The sequence below is a fragment of the Dromiciops gliroides genome, chromosome 2 (assembly GCF_019393635.1).
Source record: "Dromiciops gliroides isolate mDroGli1 chromosome 2, mDroGli1.pri, whole genome shotgun sequence".
NCBI lineage: Eukaryota > Metazoa > Chordata > Mammalia > Microbiotheria > Microbiotheriidae > Dromiciops > Dromiciops gliroides.
The window spans coordinates 73,880,475-73,901,908 of record NC_057862.1 but is presented as its reverse complement, the minus strand read 5'-3'; the positions used below and the strand labels follow the sequence as shown (position 1 = coordinate 73,901,908).

Sequence of the window (21,434 nt, the reverse complement as noted above, 5' to 3'; positions counted from 1 at the left end):
GCAAGCCAGAAGACCTCTTGGTTAAAGTGTTGTGCCACATAGACAGTATACCTGCAGGTGGGAGTGACTGTATAGTTAAGAATGTACCTGTTCCTGGGAGCAGCTAGGTGGCACAGTGGATAGAGCACCGGCCCTGGAGTCAGGAGGACCTGAGTTCAAATCTGGCCTCAGACACTTAACACTTACTAGCTATGTGACCCTGGGCAAGTCACTTAACCTCAATTGCCTCACTTTAAAAAAAAAAAAGAATGTACCTGTTCCTGTCTTAAATTTTCTTGCTTTATGAAATAATTAATTTTGCTGAAATTCTAGTAGTCAGGGCTGCTAGGATTTCTTTTTACCAAAACGCTGAATTGGTTGAACCATCTCAGCAGGTGAGTGGGATATTTTTCTTTCTATTTGGGAGGTGTTCTGTTTCTATTCTAGCCCAAATTAGAATTTTTTTTCACTTGTGTGTAGTCCCCATTAAGTCCAGTGGCTGTCAATGAAGTGAAAAATTTCTTATCCTATATTTTGGGTGTCACCTAAGCTTATTTTACAATGTGGTTCTTTAGGGGGCAGCTAGGTGGCACAGTGGAAAAAGCACCAGCCCTGGATTCAGGAGGACCTGAGTTCAAATCCTGCCTCAGACACTTGACACTTACTAGCTGTGTTACCCTGGGCAACTCACAATGTGGTTCTTTAGACATTGTCATCCAGGGTTTAAGGTGAAAGAAATGCTCCACCCAACATTTTGAGAGCTGATGATCCTGCCCCAAATGGTCCACATGCCCTAGTGCAGTCACATGACTGTCTTCAGGGATTGTATAAACATCCTCCCAGCTATGAGGTTAAAGATTAAACAACTTATGACACCAGGTCAAAAGACTCTGCTCTTAGTTGGAGGGTAAGATCATTTATTCCTACCCATCAGTCTCTTACAGAGGACATGCTGTGTTGTTCATCTACTCCAGGCTAGAAGAAAAGGAGGAAAGGAGAGGAATTGCGATCCACAGTAGAAGCCTGAGCGCAAACTAGAAATCATGTTGGAAGAATTCTGCAATTCTACCTTCTGGGTGAGCACTTTGGCTTTTCTCCTTGCTGAAGACCATTCTCTGATGTTTAGACAAGTGTCTGATTTTGTCCAAGATGACCCCCAGAAGAGCTAGAGAACTATTAGCCTTTCAATTGGTCTGTGCAGGTTGTTTCTTTGAGGCAAGACTTTGCATCTCCAAGATTTTCCAGATGGAATGAAGATAGTGATTTGGAAAAGGATAACACATTCATCCTCTATCAACCATTAATATTTTAGTATGGATTAGTTTATCAATTGGAATCAAAGACTCTTGAAAGGAACTCTTGAAAGGGTCATTGAATCTAATCCCCTATTGAGATTTGTATAGGAAGAAGAACTGGCTTTTGGGAGGTGAAGAAGAATTTGATTTTAGACATGTTAAGGGTGAAGGGTCAGTGAGAATGTCCAAGTAGAGAGATTCAGTTATTAATTGAAGGGATGGGACAAGAACACTGGAGAAAAGACAGGAGTAGAGAGAGGTAGGTAGATTTGGGAATAACTATGTCAAGATGATGATAGAAGTGGTCAAAGAGGTAGGAATTAAACCAGGATAATATAGGAGATATATAGATACACACACACACACACACACACACACACACACACACACACACACACGGAATATCTATATATAGAATATATAGCGTATATCTATGTCTGTGGGTGTATATATACATACATACATATATGTGTATGTACATACATATATATATATAATATATATTATATATATATATATTTATAATGAGGGAAGTGTGGAACTTTTAAGGAGAGGTGGTCTATACAGTATCAAAAACTGCAGGAAATTCAAGAATAATGACTGAAAGGAACTCCTTAGATTTAGCTCTCATTGGTCACTATTCTAGGAAGTGATTTCAGTAGAATGGAGGGGATTAGGGGGCAGCTAGGTGGTGCAGTGGATAAAGCACCGGCCCTGGCTTCAGGAAGACCTGAGTTCAAATCCGGCCTTAGACACTTGACACTTACTAGCTGTGTGACCCTGGGCAAGTCAGTTAACCCCCATTGCCCCACAAAAAAAAAAAAAGAATGGAGGGGATTGGTGGGGAAGAGAAGAAATTGTAGGGGTTAGCTGAGGAAAGGAACCTACAGCTTCCCTTCCCCCCCTTTTTTCTTTTTCTTTTCTTCCTTTTTTTTGGGGGGATGTGGGAGCAAATAGCCTAACTACTTACTTAGAAATTTGTCAGTGAAAGGAAGGAGAGAAATAGGATGGTACTTTGATGGGTTAATAGTCAAATTAAATCATTTTTCAGACTGAGAAGATCTGAATGTTTGAAGACCAAGAGGAGGGAGCCAGTAGGCAGGAAGATATGGAAATCATTAGAGATAGGTATAATCAACAGAGGAGGTAGGATGGAAAGAGGGTCAAAAGGCATAGAAGGGAGGGTTCCAAAGGCAGAGAGACATTTTTATTTTTTATTTATTTATTTATATTTGTAGTGAGGCAATGGGGGTTAAGTGACTTGCCCAGGGTCACACAGCTAGTAAGTATTAAGTGTCTGAGGCCAGATTTGAACTCAGGTACTCCTGACTCCAGGGCTGGTGCTCTATCCACAGCACCACCTAGCTGCCCCCAAGACATTTTTCTTAAGAAAGTAAGGAAAATAGAATGGAAATAAAGACAGACGTTCATGGATTGGTTACTGGCTATATCTCAATGTTGAGAGGGAAAGGAGGTTGAATGACGAATTCATGGTGGGAAAAATAGTTTTGAAATAGCTATTGTGATGAGTATGGGAGGGAATCAGTAAGATATAAGGAAAAAGGGTTACAAAGCACCACTTTATTATTCTGCTTTTCTTCCCTCAAAACTTTTTGCAAACACTAGTCTACTAGATGATAATGACTTAACCCTATAGCACATTATTCCTAAAGGACTTTTTTTTGTCTCTTGTTGTGTATGTTATGCTATCCCATTTAGGACCCAACTAGCCATTTTAAAAGTCTGGATTTGATTTTTATTTGAAAAGAAGGCTCAGAACAATCTTAATTCAGGCACATTAAAGAAAGATAGTCCTAATTTTTTAAAGAATAGGAAAAAGACAACCTTGCAATTTTTTCTTGAATGCTAAAGATACTTGAGTATATCTAGGAAAGTGATTCAAAGGTTCTGAGATAAATTCCTAAACCTTTTCATTCCTAAATCTGCATAAAAACTTTTCAGCATGCCACTTGGTAAAAGAAATTATTATTTCTGAATTAAATGTTGAAGTTTAGGGGAGGGAGTTTTTGGTGGTTGGAATGGAGGTGGGATGAAAGCTCCCTATGAGTATATGATGAAACAGAAAGGCATATAGATTATAGGAGTGTCATCTAGGATTTTTTAAAATGAAATTTTCTTTTTCATTTTGAACTCTTAAACAGCAAAAAGCATTTTCACACACACAGCAGAACACAAAAAGAGGATTCTGTGTGAAGCCATGAATCTACATTTCAAGCCACTTGCTTTCTTTTTTGTTTTTGTTTTTGTGAGGCAATTGGGGTTAAGTGACTTGTCCAGGGTCACACAGCTAGTAAGTGTCAAGTGTCTGAGGCCAGATTTGAACTCAGGTACTCCTGAATCCAGGGCCAGTGCTCTATCCACTGTGCCACCTAGCTGCCCCACTTGGTTTCTTTTTTTAAAAAACTCTGTACTCTTGCAGTTTTTTATTTCAAAGTTCTTACTCAGCTCTGGTCTTTTCACCAGAAATGTCTGAAAGTCCTTTGTTTCATTAAAGACCCATTTTCTTCCATGAATGACTATACTTTGGAGACTATGCTTTTTATAATTTGGAATATTGTATTCCAATATTTTCTCTCTTCAAGAAGCTTCTAGGTCTTGGGCAATCTTTGGTATTTGAGCTACCTCTTTCTGGATGTTAGCAATATTTCATCTTTGATGTGGGCGATCTGAATTTTGGCTATGACTTTTCAGGGACTTTTCCTTTTGGGGCTTTGTTTGGTGGATGGATGCAAATTTCAGGGTTTTGTTAGAATAGGTGTAGGGGGCAGCTAGGTGGCACAGTCGATAAAGCACTGGCCCTGGATTCAGGAGGACCTGAGTTCAAATCTGGCCTCAGACACTTGACACTTAACTAGCTGTGTGACCTTGGGCAAGTCACTTAACCCCAATTGCCTCACCAAAACAACAACAACAACAAAAAAGAATAGGTGTTGGGGAGTGGGGCAGCCTGTGTCCCCATTCAAGTAATCAAGTTTTAACCAGGATTTCAAGGGGCCAAATCTCCTAGAGCTTGAAGTAATCTGTTTCAGAGCTTGAAGCAATTTAATTGGGCATACAGAGCTCCATCAGAGATCTTTTTGAGAATCTTTTGGCTTTGAATAATTGTTCCTTTCATATCACAAAGGACTAACTTACAGTGTGTGTGTGTGTGTGTGCGTGTAGGATCTAGACCTGCAATTCAGAAATATGAAGAACTCCCAGTATGGAAATTCTCTTCCCCAACACAAACAGCTCAACTGTAATTTATGATACTAGCAGGTTTCCTAAGAGATTAAGGATTTACCTGTGGCCACAAAGATCTTCCTGATTCCAAGAATGATTACATAAGGTGCATCTTAAGTTTCTAAATTAAGTGCTATATGAACATGCCTAGAATCTGACATGGAAGGGAAAGAATTACTAACATCCAAAATACTAAAAGGGGATATTTATCTTGGAAAGAAATCATGTCCATCTCCCAAAGAGTCATATTTGGAAGGGTATTTTTCTTACTTATTCTCATTACCCCCCCTCCAACATATGAGCAAGATGGAGGAACATTGTGATCTCTTCTCCTTCACTCACAAAGCTGTGCATCCATGTGGTCCCTGAAAGGAACTGGCTTCACACAGATAACAAAATAGCAACCAAACCATTATGTGAAGGAAAAACCTGTGAATCTTCCTGATACAGAAGAGATCACAAGGAACCATGGGTACTGAGAAACAATGAGGTGTAGAGTGACAGTTGGGAGGAATAAACCCACAAAACTTGCCTTTACTCGCATTAGACAAATCAGCTCAACAGCAAACCATAAATGCAGAGGAAAAAGAAATTACAGAACCATGAGAAGGATGAGCAAACCCATGAACCTTGGCTTTGCTGATACCTGAGAGGTGGTCTTGACAGAAAATCATGTGCAATGAGGAGCAGCTCAGATTTCCCCCTTTCCTGGTACTGTGAATCACATGGAAGGCATGTGTCCTGAGGCAAGGTAGGACCCACCAGAAGAGAAGATTTTGCTTGATATTTCCCCAGAAAAATGGGAGCAGGGTTTGTCTGACAGTGAAGAGGCTCTTATATTAGCTATTGCACAGTTTTGGCTGTGTTAAATGTAATCTGACCTAAATTTTAAATAATATTACCCTTGATGCTTTCAGAAGAACTAATGACTCTTTTGGAGAGAAACATGAGCCAGACACTGATGTTTCTAAGGTTTCTCTGGAGTAGATTTTCTGAGCAGCTTCCCAAAATTATACTTGGGTTGTTGTGACTAGTCTTCTAGTATCAGACTTTACTTACCCTCATTTCCTCAGTTACCTTAATTACCAATACCAAGGGCCAATCCTGGTCATTCATAATGATAGCCAATGGTTCTATAGCACTTTATGGTTTACAAAGTATTTCCCTCACATCAATCCTTTGAGACATAGAGAAGTATCATTATCTCTATTTTTCAGGTGAGGAAACTGAGGCTAAGAGAATTGAGGTGACTTGCACAGAGTCAGCTACTAGTAACAAGTACTGAGTGGGGGACAGCTAGGTGGTACAATGGATAAAGCACCAGTCCTGGATTCAAGAGGACCTGAGTTCAAATCCAGCCTCAGACACTTAACACTAGCTGTGTGACTCTGGGCAAGTCACTTAACCCTCATTGCCCTGAAAACAAAAACAACAACAACAAAAAACCAAGTAGTGAGTGGAACAGGACTGTAATGTTATGACTGCATGCCCAATGCCTTTTCCATGATAGCATTCATTTGGGAACACCACAGCCCAATAGAATCCTGGGATTGGGCTGAAGTAAGGGCCAGTTTAAAAAGAAGGAACCGGGGCGGCTAGGTGGCGCAGTGGATAAAGCAACGGCCCTGGATTCAGGAGTACCTGAGTTCAAATCCGGCCCCAGACACTTACTAGCTGTGTGACCCTGGGCAAGTCACTTAACCCCCATTGCCCCGCAAAAAAAAAAAAAAAAAAAAGAAGGCACCAAAGGGGGCAGCTAGGTGGCTCAGTGGATAAAGCACTGACCTTGGATTTAGGAGAACTGCAGTTCAAATCCAGCCTCAGACACTAGACACTTACTAGCTCTGTGACTCTGGGCAAGTCACTTAACCCCCACTGCCCCATAAGACAAACAAGAAGGAACCATGGAGAAGCATTCGTGGTACCTCTACATCTCTTCCACTCCCAGTTTGAGCCCTGAAGTAGAGCTTTAGGGTACAATTCAGACAGTGATTAGCAAAGGTGGAGTGTTTGTCTGCAAGACTGCCTGGGGCAAACGAAAAGAGTTTTGTTTTACTTACTAAGATTACTGGGCAATAAATAGGGCTGGAGGTGATGGATATTCTCTTGGGAGTGAGTTAACCTTCATTTGGAGAGAGACATGTTGTTCTAGAGAAGTGTCTCATAAAAAATTGGAAAATACTTTTGCATGAAACAGATGTGCCTGATCCTGGTTCTCTCTCCTTTTCACCAGAATGACTCATTCCTGGACCGCCCAGATGCCGACTTTCCTCTGTGCTTTGAACAAACTGTTCTGGTCTGGATCCCTCTGGGCTTCCTTTGGCTTCTAACTCCTTGGCATTTTTTCCACATATATAAATCCAGAACCAAGAAGTCATCTTTAACCAAGCTCTACCTAACCAAGCAGGTATGGTACCCTCACCATTTCTCCACCCCGTGTCCTTGGTTCATAGCAAAGAAGTCCAAATAAAGAAATAAGGAAGGAGTCAAGTTACCCTCTTTAGCCCATTACTCTAGGTCCTGTAAGATACCCACAGGATCCTAGATCCAGAGCTAAATCTAGGCTCCAACTCCCTCATTTTATATCTCAATCAAGACCTAGCTGACCATTGAGCTCATTCACCTCCACATCCACATTGTCCTTTACCCATGTTGTCTGCTGATATAACCTTTAATCTGTCTTTTGGGGAGATTTTGTGCTATTAAACTCTGATGCAACCTGACATCATTAACCTCACTTAGAAATGGTTGATCAGTGAAGCTAGTACAAACTTCTTTTTTTTTTTAAAGAGAGAGAAATAGGCTCATTTCTAGCAAGCCCTTCTGATGAATGAGACTTATGTGATTCCATTGGCATGGGAGATGATGGGGAGATAGGTCTATATTTCAAACCTATTTGTATTCTCTGTGTTCTATATCAGATTCCAACATTTTTGAACCTCCAACAAAAGTAATAACTGACCTTTCTATTAGACTTTGAGGCTTACAAAGTGCTTTAAATATGCAATCTTATTTGGTCCTCAGAATAGCCTCATTAGGTAGGTACTATTGGAGCCTTAGGGTTCAAGGCTTGTCTTGAAGCGTTATTGTAATGTCTGTACTACTGAGGAGGAAACAAAAACTCAGGTGAGGTAAGTGACTTGCCCAGAGTCATACAGTTATTGTATATATGAGATGAAATTTGAACCCAGGTTTTCCGGACCCCAAGTCTAGTTCTTTTTGGGTTTTTTGTTTTGTTTTGTTTTGTTTTGGTGGGGCAATTAGGGTTAAGTGACTTGACCAGGGTCACACAATTAGTGTCAAGTGTCTGACTCCGCATTTGAACTCAGGTCCTTCTGAATCCGGGGTCAGTGTTTTATCCACTCTGCCACCTAGCTGCTCACCCAAGTCCAGTTCTTATCTGCTATGTCTTTGATAATATCAGTCTAGAGTATGGATTTCCATAATAATAATTTGTTTCATGAATCAGTATTTTTTAATTTTTTATTGGACACTACGTCAAAACAACCTGTCTGTCCTTCCTTTAACCAAAGGTTAACTCACTCCCATACTTCCAAATCTTTTTAAGGAGTGATAATTTCATTCCTCCAAAGTCTTGTTAGAAGGGAGTGGATTCTGGTAGTAAAGCACCTTACATAATCTGGCAATAGTGGGGAGGGAGGTGTCTCTTTCTCTCCTCCCCCCTGGGAATATCAACTAACTGAAGAGTGGGTTTTTACACTTGCAACTATTTTGGAGATTTATCAAGTTAGGCTGTGAGTCATAGTGATATTTAATGGTTAGGGACTCCTGATTTGAAGCCTTGACCATCATTTCTCTGTAATCTTTATGCCCACAATTTTCTCCCTCATTCCATGATCCTTCAACCATTTTTCCTGCTTAAACAGGTATCAAAACTGACTTCATAACGTTATGGGGTTAGGAAAGTTTAAACTGGCCAGTTGACACAGGTCTTCTCTTTGAGAAGACAGACACACCTTAAAGCAAGAAAGATACGCCCAGTAGACTTGGCTGCTGCCTGAGTGGTGCCAGGGGGACAGAGATGACTCAAGAAGTCAGAGCCACCTCTCACCCAACTTTTCACAGTCACCAACTATGAGGGACAGTCCACCCTTCAGTCATCACCCCCAATAAGGGAATTTTCCACAGTCAGATGATCACTTCATTGGTCCCTCTACCATTGGTCCTCTATAAAAGTACTTGCCTTTCTCCTGCTTGAGGAGATGGTTACCTCAGAGAACCAAGTCTCTGACACATCTCCCAGTGAGAAGAATCCAAAAGACTTTTCTCGTGGTTTCCTTTCTCTAGTGCATAAATAAAAAATTATTTTATTCTGATTGGATTTGTGTGTGAGAGGGTTTAATTCTTTTTTTTTTTTTAGTGAGGCAATTGGGGTTAAGTGACTTGTCCAGGGTCTCACAGCTAGTAAGTGTTAAGTGTCTGAGGCCAGATTTGAACTCAGGTACTCCTGACTCCAGGGCCGGTGCTCTATGCACTGCGCCACCTAGCTGCCCCGGTTTAATTCTTTAAAGAGAAATTCCTAAGGACACCAACACCTCAACCAACCAATTTCTACCATAACAATAATGTCTGACTGGGTTATTATGTCCTAAGGTCAACGTTTCTTCTGATAATATAACCTTATTCTTAAACATGGATGTGGGTGCTAGGCAAATAACAGTAATTCACATTTAGATAATATTTTAATGTTTGCAAAGTACTTTCCTCCCAACACTCCTTTAAGACAGATGGGAATGGTGGGTAAAGTTACAATTCAATACTGGAATGGGAATGGGGAGAAAGAAAGATTGAAAAGTGACAGAAGTATGGTTGTGATAAAGGGGATTCAAACTGAATTTGTTAATCTAGAGAGTTTAGGGGATGGAGTAGGTGGGAATAATATTACAGTATCCCAAGAGGTATGTGAAGAAACTCTGGGAATTTGGAGCAAGGTGCAAATATTATTATATGTAAGCTTCAAAAAGATCTTGACAGACTAGAATATTGGGCTGAATCTAATAAGATGAGATTTGATAGTAATAAATTTAAAGTCTTTCATTTGAGTTAAAAAAAAAAATCAACTTCACAGGTACAAGGTGAAGGAGATATGTTTAGGCATACCTGAGACTATCTAGGATTTTAGTGAGCTATTAACTGAACAGGCGTCAACATTGGACAGCCAGGAAAGCAATTGCAGTCTTGGGCTCCACTAAAAGATGGATAGCTTTTAAGAGCAGAGAGATGATTGGTCCCTTGTGCCCTGCCCTCATCAGAATACTTTTAGAGTATTGTGTTCAGTTCTGGGTGACACATTTAGAAAGGATGTTGATAAGTGAACAAGTGACCAAAGGAGAGTTACCAGCATGGTGAAGGGCCTTAAGTTAATGCTGTAAGGAACAACAGCAATGCTAACAAAAATCGCTCACTATCCAAGGAAAAATATTTAAATATAAAAAAACAACAAATGAAAGATCAGTTGAAAGAATTCTGGGTATTCAGCCTGAAGAAGGAAAGACAATGGGAACATAGCACTTGTCAAATATCTGATGAGTTGTCATATAGAAGGAGTAATTAGACTTCTTGACCCCAGAGGGCAGAACAGAGATCACTGGGTAGGGGTTGTTGGAGAGGCAGATTTAAGTTTAATGTAAAGAAAAGTTTCCTAACAAGGAGAGCTATCTAGAAGAGGAATGAACTGCTTCAGGACCTCAACTGAGGCACCTGGTTAAGTTTGTGGCAGAGGGGATTCATTATATAATTTAGAGAAGATGTTCCCCAAGGTTCCCTCCAACCATGTGATTCTGTGATTGTCCCTTTTTTGTGTATTTGGGACATACCCTCAAGGGGCTTGTCAAACTTCCTCTGGGTATTGCTTTTTCCATTTCACTGCCATTAGTAGGAGTTGGTGCTGTTGGGATAGTACCAACAGCAGATTGATCAGTGTGACTACTCCCTTCATCAATCCAGATGATAATGACTCTATGGCTTATATAGATTGTCTTTCTAAATTTCTCTGACAAAATAGAACCATCATCTAATGACCAACTTTTTGGTGGTATGGGCCTTTCTGAACTTGGACTGGCTGCCTACTCTTCAAGATGACAGTTGCCTATATATACCCAGGCCTGTACTTGAAGCTATTTTTTATTCCAGGGTCACCTCCATGTAACAATGAGGCATTGGAAAAGGAAGAACCTACCAGTGGAAGAATCCCCAAATAGACATAAATGCTTATTAATAGTAACAGAACTAAGCAGTTGATTGACTTTTTTTTTTTTAGTGAGGCAATTGGGGTTAAGTGACTTGTCCAGGGTCACACAGTTAGTAAGTGTTAAGTGTCTGAGGCCGGATTTGAACTCAGGTACTCCTGACTCCAGGGCCGGTGCTCTATCCACTGCGCCACCTAGCTGCCCCAGTTGATTGACTTTTAAAAATTATTCAAACATCAAACTTGAAGACAAAGGACAAGGAGACAAAACCTGAGTAGAAGCAATATACTGTCTTTTCTGAATAACTAGAAACCACTCAATTGTGACTTAGTCTCACTCTTAGCTACAGCTCGGTCATAAAAAATTAACCACATAGAGTGAGCTCCCGAACTCATGACATGATCGCTCCAAAAAACATCCAAATAATGCCATAGGAAAATGCCCGGAGCAGCAAAACTCACAGAAGAATGTGCTGAAATCATCTTCTAACCAAGAATGGCTTGGAAGGTCAGAAGGAGGGAGCTGCTGTGCTGATACAGGAGTTGGGCCCAACCCCACAGTCACCCTGACACAGATCCAGTCTCAGGAAGTCCTCACCAGAGAAGGAGACCCCCAGAGCCTTTGAATCAGTTGAAGCACCAGTGTCATCTGGAACTAAGCTCACAGTCTGGTGAGTGGGCTGAGCCCTGGGCAGGGGAGAGACTACAGGGATCTATGCTGGTGCTAAGGCAGAACTTGGATTTTACATCCCTGCTGAGAACCAGGTAAAACTCAAATAGAAGTGGCCCAGGTGGGGGAGGGGCACAGGCTCATCAGAGTTGACAACCACAACACACAAAGCTGTATGATTGGCAAGTTGGTCTGGGGTCATCTAGGACCAAGATACAGGCCGGGCGAGGGAAGAACCTGATTCTCCTTAAATCATACCACCTGGGACTTCTTAAACTTGGGATACTGCAGCCTGGAAACAGTGCCCCACTTTAAGGAGCTAAAAGTCTAGTAAAAGAAAGGCAAGATGAGCTGACAGAGAAAGGTGAGGACCATAGAAAATTTCTTCAGTAACAAGGAAGACCAAGGGGCACCCTCAGAGGAAGATGTCAACATTAGGGCCCCTATATCTAAAGCTTCCAAGAAAAATATGAATTGGTCTCAGGCCATAGAGGTGCTCAAAAAGGACTTTGAAGATAAAGTTAGAGAGGTAGAGGAAAAAATGGAAAGAGAAATGAGGGTGATGCAGGAAAGACATGAGAAAAAAGTCAACAGCTTGAAAAGTCAAATGGAAAAGGAGGTACAAAAGCTCTCTGATGAAAATAATTGCCTAAGAATGAGGATTGAACAAATGGAAGGCAGTGACTTTATGAGAAACCAAGACACAATAAAGCAAATCCAAATGAATAAAAAAATAGAGGGCAATGTGAAATATCTTCTGGGAAAACTGCCGGCCTGGAAAATAGGTCCAGGAGAGATAATTTGAAAATTATTGGTCTACCTGAAAACCATGATCAAGGAAAGAGCTTAGACACCATCTTCCAAGATATTCTCAGGGAAAATTGCCCTGAAATTCTAGAAGAAGAAGCTAAAAGAGAAATTGAAAGAATCCACCAATCACCTCCAGAAAGATCCCAAAAAGAAAACTCCTAGGAATATTATAGCCAAATTCCAGAGCTCTCAGGTCAAGGAGAAAATATTGCAAGCTGCCAAAAAGAAAGAATTCAAGTACTGTGGAGCCCCAGTCAGGATAGCACAAGATCTAGCAGATTCTACATTAAAGGACTGGAGGGTATGGAATATGATATTCCAAAGGGCAAAGGAAATGGGATTACAACCAAGAATCACCTACCCAGCAAAACTCAGCATTATCTTTCAGTGGAAAAAATGGGACTTTAATGAAAAAGAAGACTTTCAGATATTTATGATGAAAAGACCTGAACTGAATGGCAAATTTGACTTTCTTTTCTTTCTTTTTTTTTTTTTTTTTGCGGGGCAATGGGGGTTAAGTGACTTGCCCAGGGTCACAAAGCTAGTAAGTATTAAGTGTCTGAGGTCGGATTTGAACTCAGGTACTCCTGAATCCAGGGCCGGTGCTTTACCCACTGTGCCACCTAGCTGCCCCACAAATTTGACTTTCAAATACAAGACCCTAGAGAACCATAAAAAAAAAATTGGAGCTGGGGAACATACCTGGGGTCATACAGTGGACGACCGTCTTGTGTCTGAGGCCAGGTTTTGGCTGGGATCCCCCTGGGTCCAGGGGTAATGATTTGTCCACTGTGTCACTTAGCTAGATGATAACATCTTTAGGGTTAAATTGAGGGGTGAAGGGAATTCATTGGGGGAGGGGGAAGGGCAGAAGCGAAATCCTACATGAAAGTAACAGGAAAAGGCTTATGGAGTGGGGGAAGAGATGGGAGAGGAGCAGGGCAGTAAATGAATTTTACACTCATCAGAAAAGGCTCAAAGATCTTAAACTCATCAGAGCTGCCTCAAGGAGGGACTAATAGACACACCCAACTGGGTGGAGTAATCTATTTTATCTGGGCAGTAAATGAGCCTAACACTCATCAAAATTGGCTCAAAGACCTCAATCTCATTAGAATTGGCTCAAGGAGGGAATAATGTTCACACTCAATTGGGTAGAGTAATCTCTCTAACCCTGCAGGAAAATAGGAGGGGAAGGGGATAAAGAGAGAGGGGCAAAAGAAGGAAGGGCAGAGTGGGGGAGGGGACAGACAGAAGCAAATCCCTTTTGAAGAGTGATAGGATGAAAGAAGATGGATAATAGAATAAATATCATGGGGAAGGGAATAGGATGGAAGGGAAACAGTTAACAATAGTAATCATGAAAAAGAGAAAAGGGGGGGGCGGCTAGGTGGCATAATGGATAAAGCACCGGCCCTGGATTCAGGAGGACCTGAGTTCAAATCCGGCCTCAGACACTTGACACTTACTAGGTGTGTGACCCCATTGCCCTGCAAAAACAAAAACAAAACAACAACAACAAAAAAAAAAGAGAGAAAAGGAGGAAAAATTGTACAAAAAAATATTTATAGCAACTCTTGGTGGAGGCTAAGAATTGAAAATCAAGGGAATGTCCATCAATTGAGGAATGATGGAAAAAGCTGTGTTATATGATTGTAGTGGAATGGACTTGTGCTACAGGAAATGACAAACAGGATGATCCCCCAAAAACCTTGAAAGACTAATGATCATCGATGTATAGTGAAGTGAGCAGAGCTGAAAGGACATTGTGCGTAGTGACAGTAGTATTGCTCAATGAGTAATTGTGAATGACTTAACTACTCTCAGCAGCACAATGATCCAAGACAATTCCAAGGAACTAATGAGGAAGCTTACTATGCACCCCTATAGAAAGAACTGATAAAAAGAACACTTGTGGATTGTACATATATAACCTGATTGTGATCTTGTGGAGGGGGGAGGAAAGGGAGGGAGAAAAATTTAGAACTCTAAATCTTGTGAAAATGAATGTTGAAAACTACCCTTACATTTAAATGGAAAATAAAATAAATGTTTGTTGAAAGAGAAAAAATTAACCACATAGCTGATTTAATAATCAAATACTTGACATTAAATAAATAATTAAATGTTAGTTAGAGGCTTCAGTATTTAATAATAAAAATTAAATAGTATTTAATGTTGGATACTTATTTAGTTTTTAAATCCATATTCCAATGATTTTTTTTTTGGTGAGGCAGTCAGGGTTAAGTGACTTGCCCAGGCTCACGCAGCTAGTCAGTGTCAAGTGTCTGAGAATGGATTTGAATTCAGGTCCTCCTGACTCCAGAACCAGTACTTTATCCACTGTGCCACCTAGCTGCTCCTAATGATATATATATTTTTTTTACATATAAGGTATTTTATTTTTCCGTTACATGTAAAGATAGTTCTCAATTTTTGTTTATACAAGCTTTACAATTTCAGATTTTTCTCCCTCCCTCCCCTAGACAGCAGGTAATCTGATATAGGTTATATCTATATATCATATACATATACATATAGATAGATATATACACACACACATATGTATATATACACATAATAACATTAATCCTATTTCTGCATTAATCCTGTTACAAGAGAAAAAATCAGAGCAGTGATGCAAAACCTCAAAATAGAAAAAAAAACAGCACCCAAAACAAAAGAAATAGTATGGTTAAGACTTAAATAACAGTTCTGTGGAATAAGTATTCTTGTCAGAGGTGAAGAAACCAAGGCTCTGAGAAATGAATCATTTTGCCTATGATTACATAGCCAGTAAGTGTCTTAGGTTGGTTCAAACTCAGGTCTCCTGACTCCAGGTCCCTGTCCATTACCCTTTCTACCTATGTGAACTCTGCATATCACTTTGTGCTTTTTTATTTCCTGTCCTTATCCCCCATAATATGTTGCCTGAGATAGCTCACTCTCTAGGGGAAATGGAAGTGGCATAAAGCATCTACAGAAGGCAAAAAGCCATAAAACCCTGGGGGAACCTCTTTGTGTATGGTATCAAGTATAGCTGAAAATCTAGAACTTAGAAGATCTAGAACATAGAAACTAATAGAGCCATTGGCTCTTTTTCTATTGTCCAGGCAGTGAGTGTGGTGGTTCACCTATGGCCTGGAATCCTGACCACAATTCATCTGGTCTCCCATCAGTCCTTTCTATGCTGAGCACAGATACATCTGGACTTTCAATGCAACAAGCAGGGACTCTGGAATAAGAGAATCCTGATAGTTCTGACAGCCAGAAGCAGTGGGACCTGAGACAAATCCCTCAACTTCTCTGGACCTGAGTATTCTGGTCTGAAAAAAAGAGGGATTTGTTTTAGATGGCTTCTGGCACCCTTTCCAACCCTAGATACTTGATCCTTCCAATGGCATCCATTGATTCAGCAATAACATTTCCCATAGTGCTACTGTGGGAAGCTGTCCATAGCTGAAGCTCACTAATAAGAGCATATGTTTAGAGATCATCTCATCCAACCATCCCAATTTAGACTTGAAGGAATAAAGACTAGACAGAGAGTTACTTGGTAGGAAGTGCAAGCTTTCACAGTCCGGGATTTATAGCTAGGTTGAAATGCTCGTTTGACTGTACTGTGTGGCAGAAAAGGAATAGTAGCAGGGTATGCTTCAAAGACCAGGGCTCAAAAGATTATTAACAGAGTCCTGGCACCGAGTGCATTAGAATTAGAAATATCTCTTTGTTGCATGAGATCAAAATTGTTTGTATAATTCTTTCTTTGGACTCCTGCCTGATGAGAATCCAGCAGGAAATGGCAGCCTCACATTCCCCCCTATTTTGCCCTTTGCATTTCCTAATTTTTGACCTCTATATCTGGATCATTGATTCAGAGCTGGTGGGGACCTTTAAGGTTACTTACTCTAACACCATCATCTCACAAATATAAATGATAGACGTTTATAGATGTACAGATGACAGGCCACCTCCCTCTGACTCCTGTTTGGACTTTACCTAGAGATACTCGACCTTTTTGCCTCAGTGTTTTGTCCCCCTCACTACCAGAAACTTTACTATTATACTCTGCCATGCCAAACCCAATCATTCTGTAGGAGTTGCTGTCTATACTATGGAATTCTCCTGGCCACATGGGCCAGGGAACAGTATAAGAATGAGTTTTTGGTATGTTCTTATATGCTTCTTGTTATAATCATTATTACTACTCTCTTTGATATTTTGATGGCTTCCCAATCACTTCAGTGTGAATACCCATTCCATCATTTCAGAGGACAGTCCATCTATATTTTCTCATCCCATATGACTCTTGTCCATGTCCTCCTGTAAATCTTATATAAAGGATCTACTCAATATAATGGATGCTTTCCTCTCAGTATTTGAACATTTCCTGGATTCCATTGCAGCTCCTGAACTGTTCATGTATTATCTTTTGATTTTACTCCATTATGGACTCATCTCTGTTTCCAATTATACATTTCCTTGATAACAGGTGTCTTTTTTTGCTACTTCTTGCATGCACATTAACATAGGTAATATGTTGCAGTTACTTATACCCATCTCTCTACTAGTCTTTGGGGCAATCAAAATGTTGACTTGGGGGAGGATGTATTTTCAGGAACTGACAAGTGAAATCTTTCTATTTTCATTTTGCCTTCTGGTTCTGGGAAGTTTTCTTTTTAAAATTCTTTAAATACTGTATTCAAGGTGTGTGTGTATGTGTGTGTGTGCATGTATGTATTGTGTGTGTGTTTTCAGGGAGTTGGAAAATTCTTAAATTATTTCTCTTTTAACCCATTTTTCAGGTCATTTGTTTTTTTTTGGGGGGGGGTTGTTTGTTTTTTAGTGAGGCAATTGAGGTTAAGTGACTTGCCCCCAGGGTCACACAGCTAGTAAGTGTTAAGTGTCTGAAGCCAGATTTGAACTCAGGTACTCCTGACTCCAGGGCCAGTGCTCTATCCACTGTACCACCTAGCTGCCCCCAGGTCATTTGTTTTATTTCAGTAGTTGTCATTGTCTCATTGAATCATTGAGTTGTTCGATTAATTTATTTTTCAGGGAGTCTACCACTTGAGTCATATTTCCCACCTTCTGTTCTAAGCTACTTATTTTCCTTCCAATTTTTTCCTCAAGAGCTCTAATTTCAGTTTTTAAAAGCCTCTTGATTTATTTTTTCATGCACTTTTGGTGTCCTTGTGTCTGTTGTGCTCTACTTATACTTGTGGTAGATTATACTAATAGCTAACATTTGCAAAGCACTTTAAAGGTTTTTGTTGTCCGACTCTTTGTGGCTCTATTTGGGGTTTTCTTGACAAAGATACTGGATGGTCTGCCATTTCCTTCTCCAGCTCATTTTATAAAAGAAGAAACTGAAGCAGACAGGATTAAGTGACTTACCCAGGGTCACACAGCTAGTAAGTGCCTGAGACCAGATTTGAACTCAGGAAGATGAGTCTTCTTGAGCCCAGTGCTCTATCCACTGCACTACAGTGCATATTTCCCTGGTGACTCTACTCCCTCTTTGTTTCCTTAGGCAGTCACCCAAGGAGATCCAGCTTAGTCACTTGCTATGACTCTAATAGGCCAGGGCCAACATCTTGTGGGCTTTAAGTGCCATTTGCCAGAAATTGAGCTAGCTTTGGACACCCCTGGTATTCCATCAACCATGGTGTCAAAAAACATGTTCAGTGTGGAAGTGGAGTGAAGAGCTTACTGCTATTTCCCTCTGATTTTGGTGATCATCGTTTCATCTGGGCCCTTTAAAAATTCTTGGTTAGAGAGTTTTTCAGGGAAACCAGGCTTATGACCATCTTGGCCAAAAGTTTCCCATAGTTTTGATTCTTCAAAGACTGTGGCATTCTATGATTTGTGGCCACTTTATATCACTTGAAAAATATTGATGTATTAACTCAGTGAGTTGCTTGTACAACAGTAAATCTCGATCTAGGTTATACACATTACCCAGTATTCATTTCTACATAATGTTATGTCCATCTATCTGACTGACCAGCGATCCCACTGGGGGCTACTATAGCCTTGATTCATTCAGGGAAATGTCTTCTGCAGAGAGGAACATTTAGAAGACCTTCTTATCCATGAGGAATCTTACCATGTGGACTCTGGGCAGCACTTTCTTTACATCAGCAGCAAAAACCTTTGACACATACACCTCTCCCCATTTTATGCTTCCCTTGATAATGATGATAAGAAAAACACTTGAACAAAGGTCTCCCTGTGCCTGCATCTATCAAAGAATTTTGCGTGAATTTAGCACACACACACACACATACATATATATAAACACCCTTCAACCTACACATAGGCAGCACCTTCTTGGAGGAAAGACTCCAAGGCTCCAATTTTCTCTGTTTTTATCAAGGATATGGATGCTATGTGTGCATAAATCACAAATATTTTATAGTGATGAAAAAACAAACATATGAGTTAGGTATTGCTGGCTTTCATAAATTAAGAAATAGAAGGATCTTCAGAGGGGTCATTTTTACAGATGAGAACATTGAGGCCCAGCAAAGTAATGTGACTTACCCAAGGTGACATAAGTCATAAGCAGCAGAGCCAAGATTCAAACACAGGTCCTCTGCCTCGAAATTCGGGAACTCTTCCTTCTGTAGCTATCATTTTTTGGAGGAAGGATGGGGCAATACTGTTCATTCTTTTTGAATCATCCCTTCTTTGGAATTACTTTAAAATTGCCTTAAACCAGATATTTCTAATTGCCTTCAGAATGATGATGCTTTACACATGGATTTTTGTGTGCGTTTGATTAGGTCTAGTAGCTTTTCCTCAGGCAGCTAGGTGTCACAATGGATGGAGCACTGGGCATGGGGTCAGGAAGATCTGAGTTCAAATCTGACCTCAGACATTTACTAGCCATGTGACCCCTATTTGATTTAGTTCCTCATCTGTAAAATAGAGATGCACTGGCAAAGACAAATCACTCTAGTATCTTTGCCAAGAAAGTCACATGGACGAAGTCCATGGGATCACTAGACTTGAACATGACTAAGCAAGAACAACAGTGGTTTTACCTAAAATCATTTTTTAAGTGACATTTCTACTTCCTCAAAAAGTAATTTTTTTACTAAAGGGTTAAAATCTACATCTGACAGTTGCATGATCATTGATGATAATGAAAATAGCTATAGAAATAACCGGCAAATCTATTTCTTGTTTTCTTTTTCTTGTGTGTGTGTATGTGTGTGTGTGTGTGTGTGTGTGTGAGGGTTGTTTTTTGGGTTTTTTTTTGGTCTGTTTGTCCTTCAGTTTTATCTGCAAGTACTCGGGATGTTCTGAATCTCAAGGCAAGCTTTTCCTCTTCATTTTTTTTATTGTTTTATGAAGTAATACTACTGCTAGTAATTATTAGCCACCATCCTTGGTAAGATTTTGCAAAAAGAGTTTGTATTCTGAACTAGTGTTTTCCCTTGCTACCATGTCTCTCTGTGTGGTGAAAAAAAAAATCACATGTTTAATGTCTGGCCTGTCTTTATGTTCTTTTGTCTTCCTTACTTTTACAATAACTTTATCTTATTTAAACTATTTTAAAAATTATTATAATCAGAATCATTGTCTTTCCTTTTATCTCTTTCTCCCTATTCAAAGTCTATGGCTTTTTCAAGTAGGTCAGGTAAAAGATGTTGTAATTGCATGAAGCCCTCTTCTCATCTCTAGCCTTCTAATTTGATGTTGATTTTAACCTTTGCTAGAAGGAAACTGATGTGTATGGTACTTTGATAGATGAAAAAAGAACTAGTCCCAGAGTGTGGGGGAATATTGAAATGATAGTTGAGGTTTAAATGACCAAAGGTATAAATATTGGAGAGAGACAGGGTAGAGAGCCAATTGCCCGCTCTATTGAAGGTTAGACAGAATGCTATTGATAAAAGAAATATCCCCACAAAATGCAATGCCTAACAAGATTCTAAGTAATATTTCCAAGCAGCCAAGACTTCCAAACAATTTAATTTTTTGCAAATGATTTTTGAAACTTGATTCTTTAAAATATTTATCCCCTGGAACTATCTTAGGTTTGAGGCACTTTGTGGGTAAGTACCTATTTAAAACCATAGCTAATGAAACCTTACTTTTACTTTTTTCCAGCCATCCAGAGGATATTTTATTTCAAAATAAAATGTATTTAGTCAAATAGCATAGTGAATAAAATAACTAAAAACAATCCTCTCATGCCACATCAAGTACACTCTTCTGTGGTTACCCCCCCCCCCGCCCAACTAGTAAAAGAGATCACACAGACAGAACATATGTGATGAGGGACTATACTCAGAGTGTACTTTCATAAGAAATAAATATGGCCTGAGGACTTGTGTGAAGATGCACATATTAGGAAATTATGGGCCCAGAGCCCATACATGGGTAGGGTAAGTTGCACAGGAAGGGGCAATTTCTAACTATTGTGCTCTAGAGCTTCTAATGTTTTCTAGTGTTTATCTTGTTGTTCTTTGCTGGACATCACATTTCTGGTCTCTGCTGGGCATTGTATTGACTTTGTGAGGGGATCTCTGCTGGTCTCAAAGGTATTTGTGCTTCTTTATGACTCCAAGGTCACTTACTAGCTATACTGACTCCTACTTACTAAGAGGTAGTGACTAGAAAACCTTTCCCTGAAGAAAGGAGACTGGTGACTCTTTAGTTATGAGGCATAACACACAGATAAGGTCAAATGAACAGAATCCAGGTACAATGTGCTATGGCTATGATTAAGCCCATTCTTGGTCCTCTGACACCAAATTCATCACTCTTTCCTTTGTACCATACTATCTATCCCTATTATACCAAGGAGCCATCTATGACAGCTATGGGTTCAGTAGGCTAGAGTCATTATCCAGAGCCTCAGTGGCTTTTTTTACACCTTCTCCCCCAGTATTTTCATTAGATCTTTCCCAACACATTTCTTGTCTTGTCCTGGGGGCCTCAGAAGATATTATCCTGTGTCAAAATTTGTCCCTGAGGAAGGCATAATGTTTTCAGGTCAATGCTTATCTGTTGTCAAGCAGTAGAACTGGGACCTGATCATTCTAACCTCAGGAGAAAACAGTGATAAAAACAAATTCCACTAATTAGGACATGACTGAACATGAACAGCAAGATTCCTTTCTTTCCCTTATTAAATATTGATACCTGGGGAAGGAATATTTCCTCACAGAAGATATGGGATCTTGAGTAACAGAAGCAGTAGACTTTTGGAACC

At 40.0% G+C, this 21,434-nt stretch overlaps 1 protein-coding gene across 1 annotated transcript in view; it reads left to right on the top strand.

Annotated features, from left to right (window-relative positions):
• The first annotated feature begins 913 nt into the window (after positions 1–913).
• Positions 914–21,434, top strand: part of LOC122744490 (ATP-binding cassette sub-family C member 2-like) — an 87,484-nt gene continuing 66,963 nt past the window's right edge. The window contains 2 exon segments of the mRNA XM_043990003.1: positions 914–1,055; positions 6,751–6,924. Of these exon segments, the coding sequence (XP_043845938.1) occupies positions 1,023–1,055; positions 6,751–6,924 (207 nt within the window). The 5' untranslated portion in view covers positions 914–1,022.